The 18932-nt window shown below is 38.5% G+C and overlaps 1 protein-coding gene across 1 annotated transcript; it reads left to right on the top strand.

Moving 5' to 3' along the window:
• The first annotated feature begins 278 nt into the window (after positions 1–278).
• ddx21 (DEAD (Asp-Glu-Ala-Asp) box helicase 21) lies at positions 279–18922 on the top strand. Its single transcript, XM_048206026.1, has 16 exons — positions 279–442; positions 1185–1325; positions 3789–3920; positions 4000–4072; positions 4313–4491; positions 4659–4776; positions 4911–5096; positions 5182–5300; positions 9399–9548; positions 9621–9782; positions 10197–10316; positions 12291–12364; positions 12499–12658; positions 13386–13520; positions 18216–18260; positions 18449–18922. Exons 1-16 carry the CDS (start codon positions 329–331, stop codon positions 18740–18742), a joined length of 2202 nt encoding a protein of 733 aa, XP_048061983.1. The 5' UTR covers positions 279–328; the 3' UTR covers positions 18743–18922.
• Positions 18923–18932: the final 10 nt, after the last annotated feature.

Genomic DNA, 18932 nt, shown 5'->3' with positions numbered 1-18932 from the left:
GGATCTGCCGAGGGCGGGGCCTTTCACTGAACCTCCTTCCGATAGGTCGAATACACCGCGGAAGTGTTCTCTGATTGGTCATCGCCTTTTTTTCTGATAATTACCTCAGTCGTTTACGGTTTTAATTTTAATAATTTTCATCAGCGGATAATCTACTTTACCTTCACACGCACTTTTATTAAGATCCTGTCATTACTAGGCTTCAGATGCCGTGCGCGGTAAACACAGCACCGCCTACTCGAGTTCCGCTCATCAGTGAACACTTCCTGTCTACGCAGTCGCTTCCGGATCTTTCCTTTCCTCCGTGTGTGATCCAGCCCGGTCGCACATGTCTATCTGCGCCGTAACAGCTGAGATGCCGTCGAAGATTCTGCCTGAAGCCGAGCCCAGCGCGCTGCTGGAGGAGCTGGAGGAGCTGGAGAGCCCGCCGCTGCTGCTCAAGGTCAGATTACTCTCACTAATGAACTCACACGAGCTGCTCTAACTGAGAGAGCTCGACACGAACCACCACCACCATCATCATCATCATCATCATCATCATCATCATCACTGACAGACTCCAGTCAGATCAGATCTGTGTCTGTTTCTGTGTTCTAGTGTGTTATTCCGCATTCAGACTGTACATGTACATGTGTTCACATGTGCTGAAGTGTGTGACGCACTTCTGTGGTCACGTGTGAGCGTTATGAACATGTGTAACACGTGTGTTGTGTTGCTATGCTAACATCTTCAGAAAGGATGAATCCACTGACATTTAATCCTGGGGTTTTGGAAGATATTTATTATGTTTCTATAGGTCTTTTTTTCTCACTCTGTATGTTGTTATGCTGTACTGTGGATGTATTATTTATGTAGATGTACTTTTTAAAATCAATTTGTTTACTTAAGTCAATTATTTTTGTTTTATTCAATTTATTTTAGTCAATGTAAGGCCAGATTTACATTTGTTTTTTGAGAAGCAACATCATGAACATACATAGAGCACATCAAATATAGTAAACAAAAGCTCAAGCCTGAGAACCAATGAGCTTCGTTCTCACGCATCATGTGATGTTTGTGTGAGATGGTCTGAAAGATTTGAAGAGTGTTTAGATGATTTATTTTGCTTTATCAATATGACACATTCCAGCGAGAGGAACCTCAGACGGCGTTTCTTATCACTTTTTGTCTTTTATTTTCTCCAGAAAAAGAAGAAGAAATCAAAAGAAAAGGTGGCAGCAGAGCCAGATGAGTGTGAATCTCCAGCTCCTAAAAAGAGGAAGTCTGAGAAGATTCTCTCAGAGTCTCCAGATGTCAACGGGAACACGGACACAAACCACATCAAGGTAATACTGTTTATCCCACAATTCCTACTTTTTTCTCAATTTACCGGTTTTTATCCCACAATTCCAACTTTTTACTCAATTTACCTGTTTATCCCACAATTCCTACTTTTTTCTCAATTTACCGGTTTTTATCCCACAATTCCAACTTTTTACTCAATTTACCTGTTTATCCCACAATTCCTACTTTTTTCTCAATTTACTGGTTTTTATCCCACAATTTTGACTTTTTACTCAATTTACCGTTTTTTTTATCCCACAATTCTGTCTTTTTTCCCCTCAATTTACTTGTTTTTATCCTACAATTCCGACTTTTTACTCAATTTACCGGTTTATCCCACAATTCCTATTTTTTTTTTTTTTTTTCAATTTACTGGTTTTTATCCCACAATTCCAACCTTTTACTCAATTTACCGTTTTTTTTATCCCACAATTCCAACTTTTTACTCAATTTACCGGTTTTTATCCCAAAATTCTGACTTTTTATTCAATTTACCTGTTTATCCCACAATTCCTACTTTTTCTCAATTTACTGGTTTTTATCCCACAATTCGGACTTTTTACTCAATTTACCGTTTTTTTATCCCACAATTCTGTCTTTTTTCCCCTCAATTTACTTGTTTTTATCCTACAATTCTGACTTTTTACTCAATTTACCGGTTTATCCCACAATTCCTTTTTTTTTTTTTTTTTTCAATTTACCGTTTTTTTATCCCACAGTTACAACTTTTTACTCAATTTACCGTTTTTTTATCCCACAATTCTTTTTCCCCCTCAATTTACTTGTTTTTATCCCACAATTCTGACTTTTTACTCAATTTACCGTTTTTTTTTATCCACAATTCTGTCTTTTTTCCCCTCAATTTACTTGTTTTTATCCTACAATTCCGACTTTTTACTCAATTTACCGGTTTATCCCACAATTCCTATTTTTTTTTTTTTTTTCAATTTACTGGTTTTTATCCCACAATTCCAACCTTTTACTCAATTTACCGTTTTTTTTTATCCCACAATTCCAACTTTTTACTCAATTTACCGGTTTTTATCCCAAAATTCTGACTTTTTATTCAATTTACCTGTTTATCCCACAATTCCTACTTTTTTCTCAATTTACTGGTTTTTATCCCACAATTCGGACTTTTTACTCAATTTACCGTTTTTTTATCCCACAATTCTGTCTTTTTTCCCCTCAATTTACTTGTTTTTATCCTACAATTCTGACTTTTTACTCAATTTACCGGTTTATCCCACAATTCCTTTTTTTTTTTTTTTCAATTTACCGTTTTTTTATCCCACAGTTACAACTTTTTACTCAATTTACCGTTTTTTATCCCACAATTCTTTTTCCCCCTCAATTTACTTGTTTTTATCCCACAATTCTGACTTTTTACTCAATTTACCGTTTTTTTTTATCCCACAATTCTGTCTTTTTTCCCCTCAATTTACTTGTTTTTATCCTACAATTCCGACTTTTTACTCAATTTACCGGTTTATCCCACAATTCCTATTTTTTTTTTTTTTTCAATTTACTGGTTTTTATCCACAATTCCAACCTTTTACTCAATTTACCGTTTTTTTTTATCCCACAATTCCAACTTTTTACTCAATTTACCGGTTTTTATCCCAAAATTCTGACTTTTTATTCAATTTACCTGTTTATCCCACAATTCCTACTTTTTTCTCAATTTACTGGTTTTTATCCCACAATTCGGACTTTTTACTCAATTTACCGTTTTTTTATCCCACAATTCTGTCTTTTTTCCCCTCAATTTACTTGTTTTTATCCTACAATTCTGACTTTTTACTCAATTTACCGGTTTATCCCACAATTCCTTTTTTTTTTTTTTTTCAATTTACCGTTTTTTATCCCACAGTTACAACTTTTTACTCAATTTACCGTTTTTTATCCCACAATTCTTTTTCCCCCTCAATTTACTTGTTTTTATCCCACAATTCTGACTTTTTACTCAATTTACCGTTTTTTTTTATCCCACAATTCTGTCTTTTTTCCCCTCAATTTACTTGTTTTTATCCCACAATTTCAACGTTTTACTCAATTTACCGGTTTTTATCCCACAATTTCGACTAAATACTCAATTTACTGGTTTATATCTTGCAATTCAGACTTTTTCCCCCCACAATTTTGAGTTTTTCTCGCCATTGCGTTTCTTGCAAGTTCTGACTTTTTTCTTGCAATTTAAAGTTTATATTTAATTTCTGACTTTTTCTCACAAAATTAAGTTTCTTCACATTTTTTTTTCTTGCAATTATGACTTTATCTGCAATTTTGACTTTTCCCCCCTCAGAACTGTCAGATACTCAAAATTGTAAGATATAAAGTCTAAATTGTGAGACACTTGCAATTCTGGAGAAATCAATTTTGAACTTTTCTTTTTATTATTTTTCTTTAATTCTGCGGAATAAATGTTAATGGTTTTCATGTCATGTACTGAAATCGCTGTACAGAAGAAAAAGAAAAAGGTGAAGGCAGAAGCAGAGGTCATGACGGTCAGCGCAGAGACGACTGAAACCTTCACATCCGCTCCAGCAGACACGCCGGGACCGTCCAGCGAGGACTCGGACAGCGACCGGGAGAAAGTGCGTTCACGTCTCACGTCCCTCTGCTGCTGGTCAGTGTGTGTTTGGTGTGTGCTGACGGCTGTGATTATTTCCACAGGAGACTCCGGAGCAGGTAGAAGGAGCCTTTTCCAACTTCAGGATCTCACCGGACACCATCAAACTGCTGCAGGGTAACGCTGGACACGCGTGTCATACAGTCACCAACATTTACATGATTTACTGGAGTAACACTAACTCAAATATGGGTTATTCATATTGAATGTTGTTATATTAATAATACAGATGGGATATACGGTTCCAGTATATAGTAGTTTTGTGTTTATGACACTGAAAGCATACGGTTTCTTTTACCATGGTATTGAGATGTACTGAAATATGTGGTGATTTATATTTATTTCTGTTTCTTTCAGCACGTGGAGTTTCATACCTCTTTGACATCCAGGTGAAGACCTTTAACCCGGTGTATGAAGGGAAAGATCTGATTGGTCAGGCGAGAACCGGCACGGGAAAGACGTTCTCGTTCGCCGTTCCTCTGGTGGAGAAACTGCAGTCCGGACCGGAGGACAGGAGGAGAGGCCGACCGCCGAAGGTAACGCTCACGTTCAGTCACCAGTGCTGTGCATTATGGGTCTCTGCTGGGCTTCAAATGCCATGAAATATACAGTCGTCAACAGTCCACCCGTGACAGTGACCGATGCAATGATTCAGCTGGACGTGTCCAGAGCTGTGATGGATTAATGTGATGTTTCCTCTCAGGTGCTGGTTCTCACACCGACTCGTGAGCTCGCTATTCAAGTGACCAAAGACTTCAAGGACATCACCAGGAAACTGTTTGTTACGTGTTTCTACGGAGGAAGCTCATACAACCCACAAAGTAGGATTTTAATCATCATAAAGTTGTTTTGAAACACTGACGACTGTAACTGAATGATCAGTGACCAAAGAAACATTAGATGATGTATAAATGCTAAAAATTGTCACATGTAATAACATGACGACGTGCATCAGTGGATGCGATCCGCAGCGGCATCGACGTACTGGTGGGAACGCCGGGCCGGATCAAAGACCATCTGCAGAACAACAAGCTGGATCTGTCTCAGCTCAAACACGTGGTTCTGGACGAGGTGGACCAGATGCTGGACATGGGCTTCGCTGAACAGGTGGAGGAGATCCTGTCTGCCTCCTATAACAAAGGTAATCTAGTCCTGCGCACAGATCAGGTCCTCGTGTTCATGTTCCAGAGCCAAACCGCTGATTGTGACTGACCTTTTCCTCTTAGATGCAGAGGAGAAACCGCAGACCTTTTCCTCTGGGTTTAGATGCAGAAATACAGGCTCTCAGTTCATCCATGTGGATCTCATCGGGAAAAGGACCCAGAAAGCCGCCACCACAGTCGAGGTAACTGTGAACACCGATGTCTCTGCGTTTTGTGCTCATGAATTCTTCTTCAGATAGGGTTTCTCGGATTCTTCTTCAGATAGGGTTTCTCGGGATGATTTTAAAGCAATAGCTGGGACATTTTGGTCAAAGCAGCTCTTGACAATGATGTGACTAATCAGTGTTTATGAGGTAAACAACATCAGATACAAATAGCTATAAACAGATACTATAAAATCGTATTAATGCCTTAAAAACACTGATACTTTATATCTGTCACTGTTTCTACAACACTGCTTCTGAAGAGTATAAGTCTAAAGACTCGTCAGTGCAGGGTTTCCTCCTCTAGGTGGCGTCTTACACTCAGTGTCACAGAAACACTGTGACGGCAACAGAGTCGTTCTTTTCATCTCCTTCATTGTTTTTCCATCATAACCACGAATGGTCACAGAATGAATTGGGTGTCTTTACTCACTCAAACAGGACTGAAATAAGACGATCTGCACGCAGTTGCCACGATGATAATTACCCCTTAGAATCACAATAATGTTTGTCTTCTTTATTTATTTTTTTATTTAACCTTAGTTTTAACCAGGCTGGTCATTAAGAACAGGTTCTTATTTTCAGTAACAGCCTGACGGGAGAGTAAAGGTCTCCTCAAAGACACACAACCATACATTACTATACACATACAGTAAAATAAGAGAAGAAAAATATTGCATCAGTTAAAACATTTACAGGTTGTAATAAGGTTTCTAGTATTTTGTAAGTGCACAGACTGGAATGTGTGGAATAGAGACACATTCCAGTCATGTGGGGCAGTAAGTTCAAAACCATAAATAGTTTTCTTTCTAGGGATAGTCAAAGAGATCATTAGATGATCTAGTTGTATATGTATTATTGTGAGGTTGCAGCAACTTTTGAAGATATTTAAATAATAAAGCTTTATAAATAAACGAGGCTCCAGACAAAACAATTCATTAAGGATCCATTGACTCCTATAGGAGGGAAAAACAGGCGCCAAATAATTTAAAGGTGCCATCGAATGAAAAATTGAATTTACCTCGGCATAGTTGAATAACAAGAGTTCAGTACATGGAAATGACATACAGTGAGTCTCAAACTCCATTGTTTCCGCCTTCTTATATAAATCTCATTTGTTTAAAAGACCTCAGAAGAACAGGCGAATCTCAACATAACACAGACTGTTACGTAACAGTCGGGATCATTAATATGTACGCCCCCAATATTTGCATATGCCAGCCCATGTTCAAGGCATTAGACAAGGGCAGCCAGTATTAACGTCTGGATCTGTGCACAGCTGAATCATCAGACTAGGTAAGCAAGCAAGAACAATAGTGAAAAATGGCAGATGGAGCAATAATAACTGACATGATCCATGATATCATGATATTTTTAGTGATATTTGTAAATTGTCTTTCTAAATGTTTCGTTAGCATGTTGCTAATGTACTGTTAAATGTGGTTAAAGTTACCATCGTTTCTTACTGTATTCACGGAGACAAGAGCCGTCGCTATTTTCATTATTAAACACTTGCAGTCTGTATAATTCATAAACACAACTTCATTCTTTATAAATCTCTCCAACAGTGTGTAATGTTAGCTTTAGCCACGGAGCACTATCAAACTCATTCAGAATCAGATGTAAACATCCAAATAAACACTTTACTCACAGGAATCGATGTATGCATGATGAACACTTTGTAAAGATCCATTTTGAGGGTTATATTAGCTGTGTGAACTTTGTGTTTGCTGTTTAAGGCAGTCGAGAGCTTGAGGGGCGGAGAGCACGAGATTTAAAGGGGCCGCAGCCTGAATCGGTGCATAGTTAATGATGCCCCAAAATAGGCAGTTAAAAAAATGAATATAAAAAAATCTATGGGGTATTTTGAGCTGAAACTTCACAGACACATTCAGGGGACACCTTAGACTTATATTACATCTTGTGAAAAAGACACTCTAGGGCACCTTTAAGAGCCACACAACAATGAACTTAAAAGTTTTAATCACTTGCTTTTAGTCATCCTGTTGTTTATATATCTCCCCCTTTACATTTTCAGCTTTTTCATCTTGTGATTTTTCTGGGAAATTAATTTCACTTGTCATCATTTTTATTTAATATTATAGTTTTTGTTAATATTTTGAATTAGATTAGATTTTTATATTTTCTGCTTTCAATTTTCGTTATGTTTTAAATTTTTTTGTTTTTAGTTTTTTGTTTTTAAACAAAGATTTTTATTTCAGTATTAACATTTATTTCAAGCAGTGAAAAATGTTTTTAATGGTTTTAGTTAACTATAATAACGCTGATGCTAGTAAAATCTTTATATTGAATGAGTCAAATAATGTTCTTAGTCCTTCCTGAAGCTACGACAGTTTACTTTGAATCAAATTTGAATGCGAGCTACTGAGTAACGCACAACAGCGCCATCTGTTGACTTTAAAACATGCAGCGCTCACATTTATTTAAAGGTGCCCTAGAACTTTTTTTAAAAAGATGTAATATAAGTCTAAGGTGTCCCCTGAATGTGTCTGTGAAGTTTCAGCTCAAAATACCCCATAGATTTTTTTATATTCATTTTTTTAACTGCCTATTTTGGGGCATCATTAACTATGCACCGATTCAGGCTGCGGCCCCTTTAAATCTCGTGCTCTCCGCCCCTCAAGCTCTCGACTGCCTTAAACAGCAAACACAAAGTTCACACAGCTAATATAACCCTCAAAATGGATCTTTACAAAGTGTTCATCATGCATACATCGATTCCTGTGAGTAAAGTGTTTATTTGGATGTTTACATCTGATTCTGAATGAGTTTGATAGTGCTCCGTGGCTAAAGCTAACATTACACACTGTTGGAGAGATTTATAAAGAATGAAGTTGTGTTTATGAATTATACAGACTGCAAGTGTTTAATAATGAAAATAGCGACGGCTCTTGTCTCCGTGAATACAGTAAGAAACGATGGTAACTTTAACCACATTTAACAGTACATTAGCAACATGCTAACGAAACATTTAGAAAGACAATTTACAAATATCACTAAAAATATCATGATATCATGGATCATGTCAGTTATTATCGCTCCATCTGCCATTTTTCGCTATTGTTCTTGCTTGCTTTCCTAGTCTGATGATTCAGCTGTGCACAGATCCAGACGTTAATACTGGCTGCCCTTGTGTAATGCCTTGAACATGGGCGGGCATATGCAAATATTGGGGTCATACATATTAATGATCCCGACTGTTACGTAACAGTCGGTGTTATGTTGAGATTCGCCTGTTCTTCGGAGGTCTTTTAAACAAATGAGATTTATATAAGAAGGAGGAAACAATGGAGTTTGAGACTCACTGTATGTCATTTCCATGTACTGAACTCTTGTTATTCAACTATGCCGAGGTAAATTCAATTTTCGATTCTAGGGCACCTTTAATGAAATGAATGTTAATAATCACATTAAATATTATCGCGATTTATTTTTCCATCCACAAAATATAAGACGCCTTAAAATGATTGTTTATATCTTGTTATACTGATAAATCTCATGTAATTACGTCAACACAGCAAATGATGTGACCGGTCACGGAGCACGCGAATAACATGCACATTTACAGTCGTGACGTGTGAATTTGTATTTTCGCCAGTGGCGACCTTAGCAAAAATATCACTTGCAAATTAATATTTTTGGTCGCAAATGCAACCGTTTTAGGTGCAGTCTGGAGCCCTGATAAAGATGCACCAGTGTATTTCCGTCTCGTAGGCAGTGATGTCCGGTTCAGAAGAGAAGAGAGTTCACAGTGATGTTCTGTAAGATGTGTTGGTGATCAGTGTAATTGCTGCATACACATCTAATTAAGAGATGATGAACACAGTGATCTTTTGATTTTGTGCATATTTAAATAAAATGTTTGCATAGTCCAAATTTCAAAAGATGCGCCAGTGTTTTTTGGAGTAGAATAAGTCAAAGTGACGTCATTTCGATTTTTTAGTTGTGAATACATCACAAACCTTTGATCTACATATATTACACACTGCATGAAAGTGAATATCAGACACCTGTGATGTGTCCATGTCAGTGAAGTTAAGCACTGGTCTGTTGCAGCACCTGGCGATCGCGTGTCACTGGTCTCAGAGGGCGTCGGTCATCGGTGATGTCATCCAGGTGTACAGCGGCAGCCACGGCCGAACCATCGTCTTCTGCGAGACCAAGAGAGAGGCCACCGAGCTCTCCATGAACACGTCCATCAAACAGGTGCGTCAGCAGCATGGTAACGCACACGTCCGGCCGAGATCGGCTCCGGTGTAACTCTCGTCTGTCCTTCAGAGCGCGCAGACGCTGCACGGAGACATCGCCCAGAAACAGAGGGAGATCACGCTCAAGGGCTTCAGGAACGGCACGTTTGAGGTGCTGGTGGCCACCAATGTGGCGGCGCGCGGCCTGGACATTCCCGAGGTGGATCTGGTCATTCAGTGCTCTCCCCCAAACGTATGTCCACCACACCATCCCTGGCTTTCTTTATTTAGTCTTAAAAATGCAATTTTTTCCAATATCAGTTCAGTTTATAGTGCATAATTAGTATTTGATGATAATTATAAAACACCAGTTTTTCAAAAAAGCTGATATAAACTCTGACAGCCAATCAGAATCCATCCTGCTGTAAGAGCTCGAGCATTTAAAGAGACAGACGACAAACCTGAGCGCTTACAATCCACAGAACGATACTGTGTGCTGGTGTGAACACTAATGTAGTTATCATTGTTGCCATAAGCTGCGGTTTGAATCTTTTCGACGTTTTCATTTGTATTTTAGTACATGTTTGCACTCTTCATTGACAGCAATAACCATGAGGCCCTGCTGATGGATTAGTTTTTAATGATCTTATTTTGGCTGTACATGCAGGATGTGGAGTCGTATATCCACCGGTCCGGACGGACTGGCAGAGCCGGAAGAACAGGAGTTTGTATCTGTTTCTACCAGCGTAAAGAGGAAAACCAGCTCAAGTTTGTGGAGCAGAAAGCGGTGAGACCACACACCTTTAACCTCTATTAGACGCACATTCCTTAACCGCTTAATACGGGTTAACTCACAAACTATAAGTGAATGTGATATGAAGCGTGATCAGATTCTTTTTTTGTATATTATACAATATATATTAAATGCTTTATTTTCCCACAGAACCTCGTCCATGATTTCAGTTTTCTGTCTAACTATATTGTTTTTAATGACAGTAGTTATGACAGGCCTTTCTGAAATTGTGAAATGTAAATAAACGGTCACAATTTATATTACTGTGTATTTCATTAAAATGAATTATGTACAGCAGGGGTGTCCAAACTCGGTCCTGGAGCGCTGCTGTCCTGCAGAGTTTAGCTCCAGCTCGCCTCAACACTCCTGCCTGGAAGTTTCTAGTATGGCTATTAAGACCTTGATCAGCTGGTTCAGGTGTGTTTGACCGGGATTAGAGCTGACCTCTGCAGGACAGTGGCCCTCCAGGAGCGAGTTTGGACACTCCTGCTGTTCAGTGCACTTGTGTTGTGTTGTAAAACACTTGTGCTGATGTTGAGGTGGATACAGGTGAGGTGAGGACAGGTTTGCTGGTTTGGGGAGGTTTAAGGTGTCGACAGTGTAATTATAGATGTCATTGCAGTAATTAATGATGGCTAATTAGGGCTGGGCGATATGGCAAAAAAATAAAATCTCGATTTTCTCAGAACGATTGATGATTCACGATTTTTATTTATTTATTTATTTATTTTTTACCTTTTAACTAGTCAACTGCAGTTTGATTTAAGTAACATTCTCTTTATTAACAATCTGGTTAAAAAAAGTTCCATTCCAAGTGCAGCACATGAAGTGATAAAAATGGTTTAACAATTTTTTTTAAATATATTTGCAAAAATATGCCTGAAATATGAAGACAAATGTTGTACAAACTTATCTTAAATACATCCTATATAATCAGAAATAATATAAAATAAGAAAATGCTAAATATTTCTTAATCAAAAAGTAATAGCAATAAATAACACCATTAACAGCACATGCTTTGTAAAAACAGAAAACAGCAGCAGCTTTCAGCCCGTCACCATCATGCAAACATGAATATCAAACAGGTTTATACATTTCATTGCGCTATTTGTTTTGTGGACGTGTTTAGGTGTTGCGCTTGTGTGTCGCGTCTTTTGCAGCGTCTCACCCATGAAACGGCGTTCTAAAAACACGGCGGTCAGATAAAAAAAAGCTCATCTCACGTAATAACTCTGCCTTTTTTCTCATTCCACTGCCTGCGTCTCATTTTTATAGCGCAATAACGCATTTCTCAATGAACAGCCGCTTAAGAACAGTGATGTGTTCTACATTCATAGAGCGTCACATGACAGTGGTTAATCAGGCGCGCCGGCGCCATCATGAGGTCCGATCATTCTCCTAATACGGTTAACGTTGCTGTATTGTCAACGTCTAATTGTAACGCTTGCTAACATTTTTATTCAAAATCGCGATTTCTCGATTTAAAAAATAATAAAATCGAGGCAAAACATTAAATTCGAATTAATCGAAAAAAATGTAAAAATCACCCAGCCGTACAGCTAATCGTTTTTTTTTTTTTTTTTTGTAACACTTTATTTTACAGTGTCATTACATATGTTAAATGTAGTTACCGTAGTAAAAACTAAAGCGTATGCATAATTACATGTAGCTAACCCTTTAGTAAGTACACGTAGTTACGTATTATTACTCCATACTTAAATGTATAATTATACATGTTACAAGTGTGTAATATAAGTGTTACAAGTGTAACCGGTATTTTGTTTAAGTAGAATTACAGTGTAATCACATGAATATGTACACAATAAGTGCACTGTATCAAATGATTCAATTAAATGTTACTACAGACACTTGATATGAAGAAGATCCAAATGAACCAATGGTGTCAGTGGAATAAATGATGTTGTTTAACCGGTAACTCTAACAGTACTTGTGTTCATCTTCTTCAGGGAATCACCTTCAAACGGGTCGGGGTCCCGACAGCCAACGACATCATCCAGTCGTCCAGTAAAGACGCCGTCAAGTATGATGTGCATTAGTCTTCTGACGCTTTGAACAGAGACAGCGTTGATGCTAATTCAAAATATAATCATGTTAAATGTTATGAGGAACATGCAGATGGTCATGTGAAGACTCATGTGTGTTTACGGGTCACAGGTTCCTGGACTCGGTTCCGGCGGCGGCGGTGGAGTATTTCCGCGAGGCTGCGAATGAGCTGATCGAGCAGCGCGGGGCGGTGGAGGCGCTGGCGGCCGCTCTCGCTCACATCTCAGGAGCCACCTGCCTCGAGCAGAGGTCGCTCATCAGCTCCGACGCTGTACGTCCAAATCAGTGCTTTCATTCTCACTAGAGCACATGCTTTACGAGAGACAGGGTTTACACACACTTTTGAAAGAGTCTCTTCTGTTCAGAAAAGCTGCTTTTATTTGATTAAAAATACAGTAAAAATAGTGAAATATTATTAAAATGTAAATCGGCTGTTTTCTATGTGAATATATAGTAAAGTGTAATTTATTCCTGTGATCAAAGCTGAATTTTCAGCATCATTACTCCAGTCTTCAGTGTCACATGATCCTCCAGAAATCATTCTATGATGATGATTTGATGCTCAAGAAACATTTATGATTATTATCAGTGTTGAAAACAGTTGAGCTGTTTGAGATTTTCTGGAAACTGTGATATTACAACATTACTGTTTACAGTATTTTAATCAAATAAATGCAGGCTTGACTTCTTTCAAAAACATTAAAAAAAAATCTGAATTATTCCAAACTTTTGATCGGCAGTAAATACTAAATGCTTTAGAAATATTAGATTAAGTAAATAAATATCAGTAAGTATTGCAGATAGTTCAGTCAGTTGCACAGATTTATATGAACAGTATCTGCAAACATGGAAAAACATTTTATTTTAATACACAACCCTTTTTACAGTTAGTAGTCCAGGCCTTGAGTGGAAGAGTTCTTCCATCAGCATGATGGGAATGTGTGAAAGCAGACAGATATTTACGAGTGGTTTTGTGAACTCTTGTCATGTTCTCTCAGGGATTCACCACCATGATACTGAGCTGCTCTCAAGAAATGCACAACATCGGTTTCGCCTGGCGCGGGCTGAAGGAGCAGCTCGGAGAGGAGATCGACGAACACATCAAACGAATGACCTTCCTCAAGGGCAAGAAGGTGCTTCACTCACTCTTTTCATGCTTTAAACCAAACCTTCATTTGAGGATGGCAGGGCTGCATTTCTCTACAGCGCTCCTCAGATGTAGTTTGGCATTATGCCATCAAATTTGTTGATGTGGCATACGAAAACAGTTTCATCTGTCGACACACATTCCATAACTTTTTGCTGGCGTGGGCTGAAGATGATCTGACTCTAATTTGGTGAAATTCATACAAACAGTCTAAGAGGAGTTTGAAAAAGTAGGTTTTTAAAGAAAATCAAAATGGTGGACAAGTTGGGTTGAAGCCAAAATTGGTATCTATAGCCGCGTTTTCACCAAAATTAATCGGAACAATTTATCCCAGGAAATTTTTTTTCCCCCCAGACCTATTGCCGTCTGCGTTTCCATCGTGGTCTAAAGTACCGTGAAGATAGTCCGGTGACGGTGCACCATTTTCCAGTTTGTCCTCCGCAGATAAGCTTAATAAAGCCTGAACCTCATTGTTGGTCCATCTGTCGTATTTTTAAACTCCATTGTTGATTTGAAGAGCAAACAACTTACTGCACACACCTCAACAGACTTAAAAAACGATTGTTGAAATAAAATGCTGCGTGGAGTCAACCAATCGGCAAGTCCCACCCCCAAAAGTTCCTGAACTTTGCTACCTAGCGATCAGGTACTTTCTGAGGGGGATTTTTTTTTTTACCTGGAACTTCATTCAGACCCTGGTTCCTGTGGTCCAAACGCACAGTACCACCTCAAAGTTCCTGCGGTTTCTCAGCATGACCCAAGGAATCTGTTAAGACCGGTTTCATTACAATAGGGGTGCTGCCCCAAACCTAATGAGACTAGTCTCGTGAGTTTTGGTCAAACTGTTTAGAATTTATACGCAAAAGTACCCTTTTTTCATGCCTCATGACCACTAGGTGGCACTGTGCCGAAAGTCATGGTTGTCATAAAACACACCAAGTTTGGTAATAGGCTAAAGCGTGTCCGTGGTGTGCTCAAGTTAATTGAGACTAGTTTGACGAATTGACTTGAATTACATGTCTTTTTGTTGGCATGGTCTGAGGATGATCTGATTCAGTTTTCGTGAAAATCGAAGCCATGGTCTTAGAAGTTTCAAAAAGTAGTTTTCTAAAGAAAATTTCGAAGTTTGACTGACTCAGTGTTCGGCATAATCCAAGGAACCCAGTTTCATTACAATAGGCAAATTTAATCAAGCTATTATCATTTTTAAAAGATTTATTATAATTTGACCATAAGGTGGCGCTGCCTGAAGCTTTGAGTACCTTTAGGGCATGGTGCCGAAGACACGTACCGAGATTCGTAACGATACGCCAATGCATTGATAAAACATAGCATTTTATGACAAAATTCAAAATGGCTGACATGGGAAAAATTGGATATTGTTCGACTTGCATGCATTTTTCATATCACTTGACCACTAGGTGGCACTGTGCCGAAACTGTGCACATACCCTCAGGTTATGGTTGTCATAACACACACCAAGTTTGGTCAGAATACACAAAAGTGTTGTGGAGATATAGCCTCACGTCCATTTTGTCGTGCTCTTCTGCAAATTCGTTCATGCGTTATTCTGAAATGGTTTGACGAATCAAGTTGAATTCCATAACTTTTTGGGCCTATTTACACCTGGTCACTTCATGCGTTTTCTCTGATCTGATTTATAAAAACAATTGCATTTACACTTAGCCACATAAATGTGTCTCTGCAAAACGGATATAAATCCGATCTTCAATTCTTGCGCTATATGCAGATTTCATGGAGTTCACGTCACCGAAAGCAACAAATATGAGCTGCATTTTATTGATCATCAGCTAATTTAAAAATCAATAGACCACAATAGATCATTGTCTCATTACCTTTAATGAAGATTGGGTGCGTTTTGAGCGCCTGCAACTTACTTTCAGTTTGATTTGTGGCAGTTTGCGCGTTGTCTTTGCTGATTAGATATTCATCTACTCTAATGCGACGATGTGTGCTGCAGTAGCGCTGTCATATCTAACCATAACATGTTATTTAGCCTATAACACGCTCTCACACGTTTATTTTTTAGTATTTTTGGGAGGAGTTAAATTTACATATGTGACCCGATCCGATCTGGCGAAATGAGTCGGAAGTCGCAACGTTCTATTTTAAGATATGGGCCGATAATGTGGAAAAACAATGAAAAAATCGATTTTTTTTTTTAAGCTAATTTCAAAGAACAGACTTTCAAAAATAATCTCCCAAAGTTTCGTAGTCCAGATAATTGAGTAAAGGTATTTAAATGGCTATTAAATTTGACATGGTTTTACTAAATTCGCTGGAAATGAACTTCTCAACTCCTCTCGCCACTTATGAGCATTTCCCAGTATCCCCTGAAACGTCATTATCTCTGCTCTACAAATATGGTGTTACACGTTGTATAGAACCAATCAAAAAGCTTAGAAATGGAAACACACTGACCTAAACGCTGATTTTTAACAATGGGAAGCCCCGTTTCGACTGACAGGCACGCGATCAGTCCAGCCATCCTCCTGTCAGACTATAAAACTCCCATTTGCGTGTCTCTCTTTAAAAGCCAATAAAAATTGAATCCATATAGGTAGCACAAAAATTCTTTTTGCATACAAAACCAAAGACTTTAAACTTTCATATCAAGCCTCCAACATGCTTCTGTTGTGTTGTTTTCACCCTCTAATGAGTCTGGGTAACATGCGTTTACAACAAAAATAGCACAGCAGCTAACTGAATACAAGTATGTATTTCACGTGCTCATAACTTAATGAAAAATGCACAGATCATAAAAATCGCACAACAATATTTAAAGCAGATTCTCAAGATTAAAATGAATCCGAAATCAATATAATATATTGCATTGATCACAAGATATTACTCACGAAATGATTTAACATACTTGGCTAAAAACACGTCTCTCATCTCTCCTGGATGCAGTGTGTATCCAATGTTCCCGGACCCATCCATGTTCGTTTTCCAACGTGGAATAACACAAAATAGATATCACATATAGGAGAGCATTACCAAAAAAGAATTTTTTAGCGATCTTATTGTGTTCTTGAGTTATTCCATGTCAAATAAAAAAAAGAAAAATTATTTAAAAAAAATTATATATATTTTTTTGTCTTTTATCAGCTGTTTCTCAGCAAGAAAATGTCCAAATGTAATGTAATTTATATTTTCTTAAAATGTAAAATGTTTTCTATCAAATGATACCTACCTTTTGACTCTCCTTGCTAGAGTTTTGGAGTTATGAGTCTTTACTTTTGTGTGTGTCGCTCAGAAAAAAAAAAAAAAAAGAACTCTAAAAAAGCCTTCAGGTCTTAAAGGGTTAATTCAGATAAATACTTTAAAATAATTTGAGCTTCAGCCTGGTTTAATAGCATTTATATAAATGTCTTTGGTCAAATTAAGCTGTAAAATAAATAGTTTATCCCTTTAAATGCAATGGATTTTGAAAGATAACAAAAAAACGGGCAAAAAACTTTAAAAGCGATTTTCTCAGGTTTTCAATTGGAAAAAGAGGGCAGATGACCATAATTAAAATGGGTATATCTTTAAAACCATTCAAGGTATGACTTTGACTAGGGTATCATTTTAAAGCTTATTGTCTCATCTTTCCATTAATACCAAAATCTCAATTTTGAAATTTGGGTCACTGTGACTCATTTTGCTGGATCAGGTCACATATGTGATTTCAACAACCAGATGCATTTAGAGCTGTTCAGTTTTGACTGGAATGTGTCCCAGATCACCTCCTGAAGTAGTTTGAGCGATCGGATTTATATCCGTCTTGAATGCGTTTCGGAGGGCATTTAGACCTGGTCTTTTCACGATCGGATTGATATCCCATCAGAGAAAACACATGAAGTGACCAGGTGTAAACAGGCCCTTTGTTAGCATGTTCTAAAGATGATCTGGTTCAATTTTTAAGAAAATTGGAGCAACAGTATCAGAGGAGAATCAAAGAATTTTGTTTATGGTTCAAAAGTTATTAGGATAAACGCAAGTGCAACTTTGGACAGCTGGTGGCGCTAGAGCGATTGAGTTGGAGACTCCAAAACTGCTGTGGTTAATGTTCAGACTGTCCTCTATCAGTGTGCCAAATTTAATAACTTTTTACCATATGCTTCTATGAGCTAAAGAGCAGAAGATCATCACTGACGGGTACAGTAGCTGCTACACCTTTTCTGGCCCATAAGTAAAGGAACATTTATTATTCAAGAACAACTTTTATCAAAATGAATGTTGCTCTGCTGCATGAATCAGTTTAGTTTCCACTTTAGTTTATGTATAATTGAAATTACTCAACATTTGAATTTCAAACAGGCAATATAACCATCAAAAATGCTTCTCAAAGCACCTTTAAAACTATTCAGTGCAAAGCTTTCGTGTGCTTTAGTCAACGTTGTACTTTTTCCTCCTTGCACAGATCTAATTGAATTCATTGTCAATCATTTTATGATCAGAGTTGTTGCAGCCCTATATTATTGTCAATATATTAAATTTTCATAAACCATAAGTAAAAATATATATATGATATACTGAAGGATGACTGTAAAACAACTGAATTAGCAATGCGACTCAACGCTCTGCTTCTCTTTAAGGGTTTGAGTGGAAATGAACTTTGTCTTCTTGATGGGAACAGTGGCGTTTCTAACGTGTCCTGTGTTTTTGTTTCTCTCAGGGTGTGTGTTTCGACGTCCCGGCTGATAAAGTGAAAGAGATCCAGGTATGAAGATGCGCTTGTGTGTTTGGAGTCGTTTGTAAAGCGACTCTCGAGGGACGTGTCTGTACAAACGTCCAGCTGATTCCCGTTTCCCAAGCCACTCGCTGCTCTCGGGTTTCGCTAATGGAGGCTTGTCAACAGACGCGCGTCCTCCTCGTGTTTGCTGACTCGGCTTGTTTTTGTCTCTGCAGGAGCAATGGCAGGACGGCCGGCGCTGGCAGCTCACCGTCGCTACAGAGCTCCCAGAGATGGAGCAGAGCGCGTATCAGGGCGAACGGGCGTCTGGCGGATTCGGCGGCCGCGGCGGACGGTCGTCTGGTGGATTCGGCGGTCGTGGCGGACGGGGCGGACGGTCGTCTGGCGGATTCGGCGGCCGTGGTGGACGAGGACGCTCATTCGGCTTCAAAGGCAACAACGGTTTCGGCGGTAATCGAGGAAGAGGAGGCGCTCAGAAACGAAACTTCCATCAGGCGTTCGATTACTGATCGTGGACTGTGATGGTCTGTCAGACTGTCGTGTTTTTACTACCATTTGATAAGTTCATATTCGCTCTTTACTGGAGCGTTAAAAACCATGAAATACACTGATTGCTTTTACTTGCAGTTGTGCTATTTATATGATGATTCCCATGATTCCCGCTGGTATTAAAGTGGTCTACACCGTGACTGTGTGGTG

The sequence above is a fragment of the Megalobrama amblycephala genome, linkage group LG10, assembly GCF_018812025.1.
Source record: "Megalobrama amblycephala isolate DHTTF-2021 linkage group LG10, ASM1881202v1, whole genome shotgun sequence".
In the NCBI taxonomy this organism is placed as follows: Eukaryota; Metazoa; Chordata; class Actinopteri; order Cypriniformes; family Xenocyprididae; genus Megalobrama; species Megalobrama amblycephala.
Note: the sequence above shows the minus strand (reverse complement) of the source record. Positions and strands in the feature narration are given on the sequence as shown.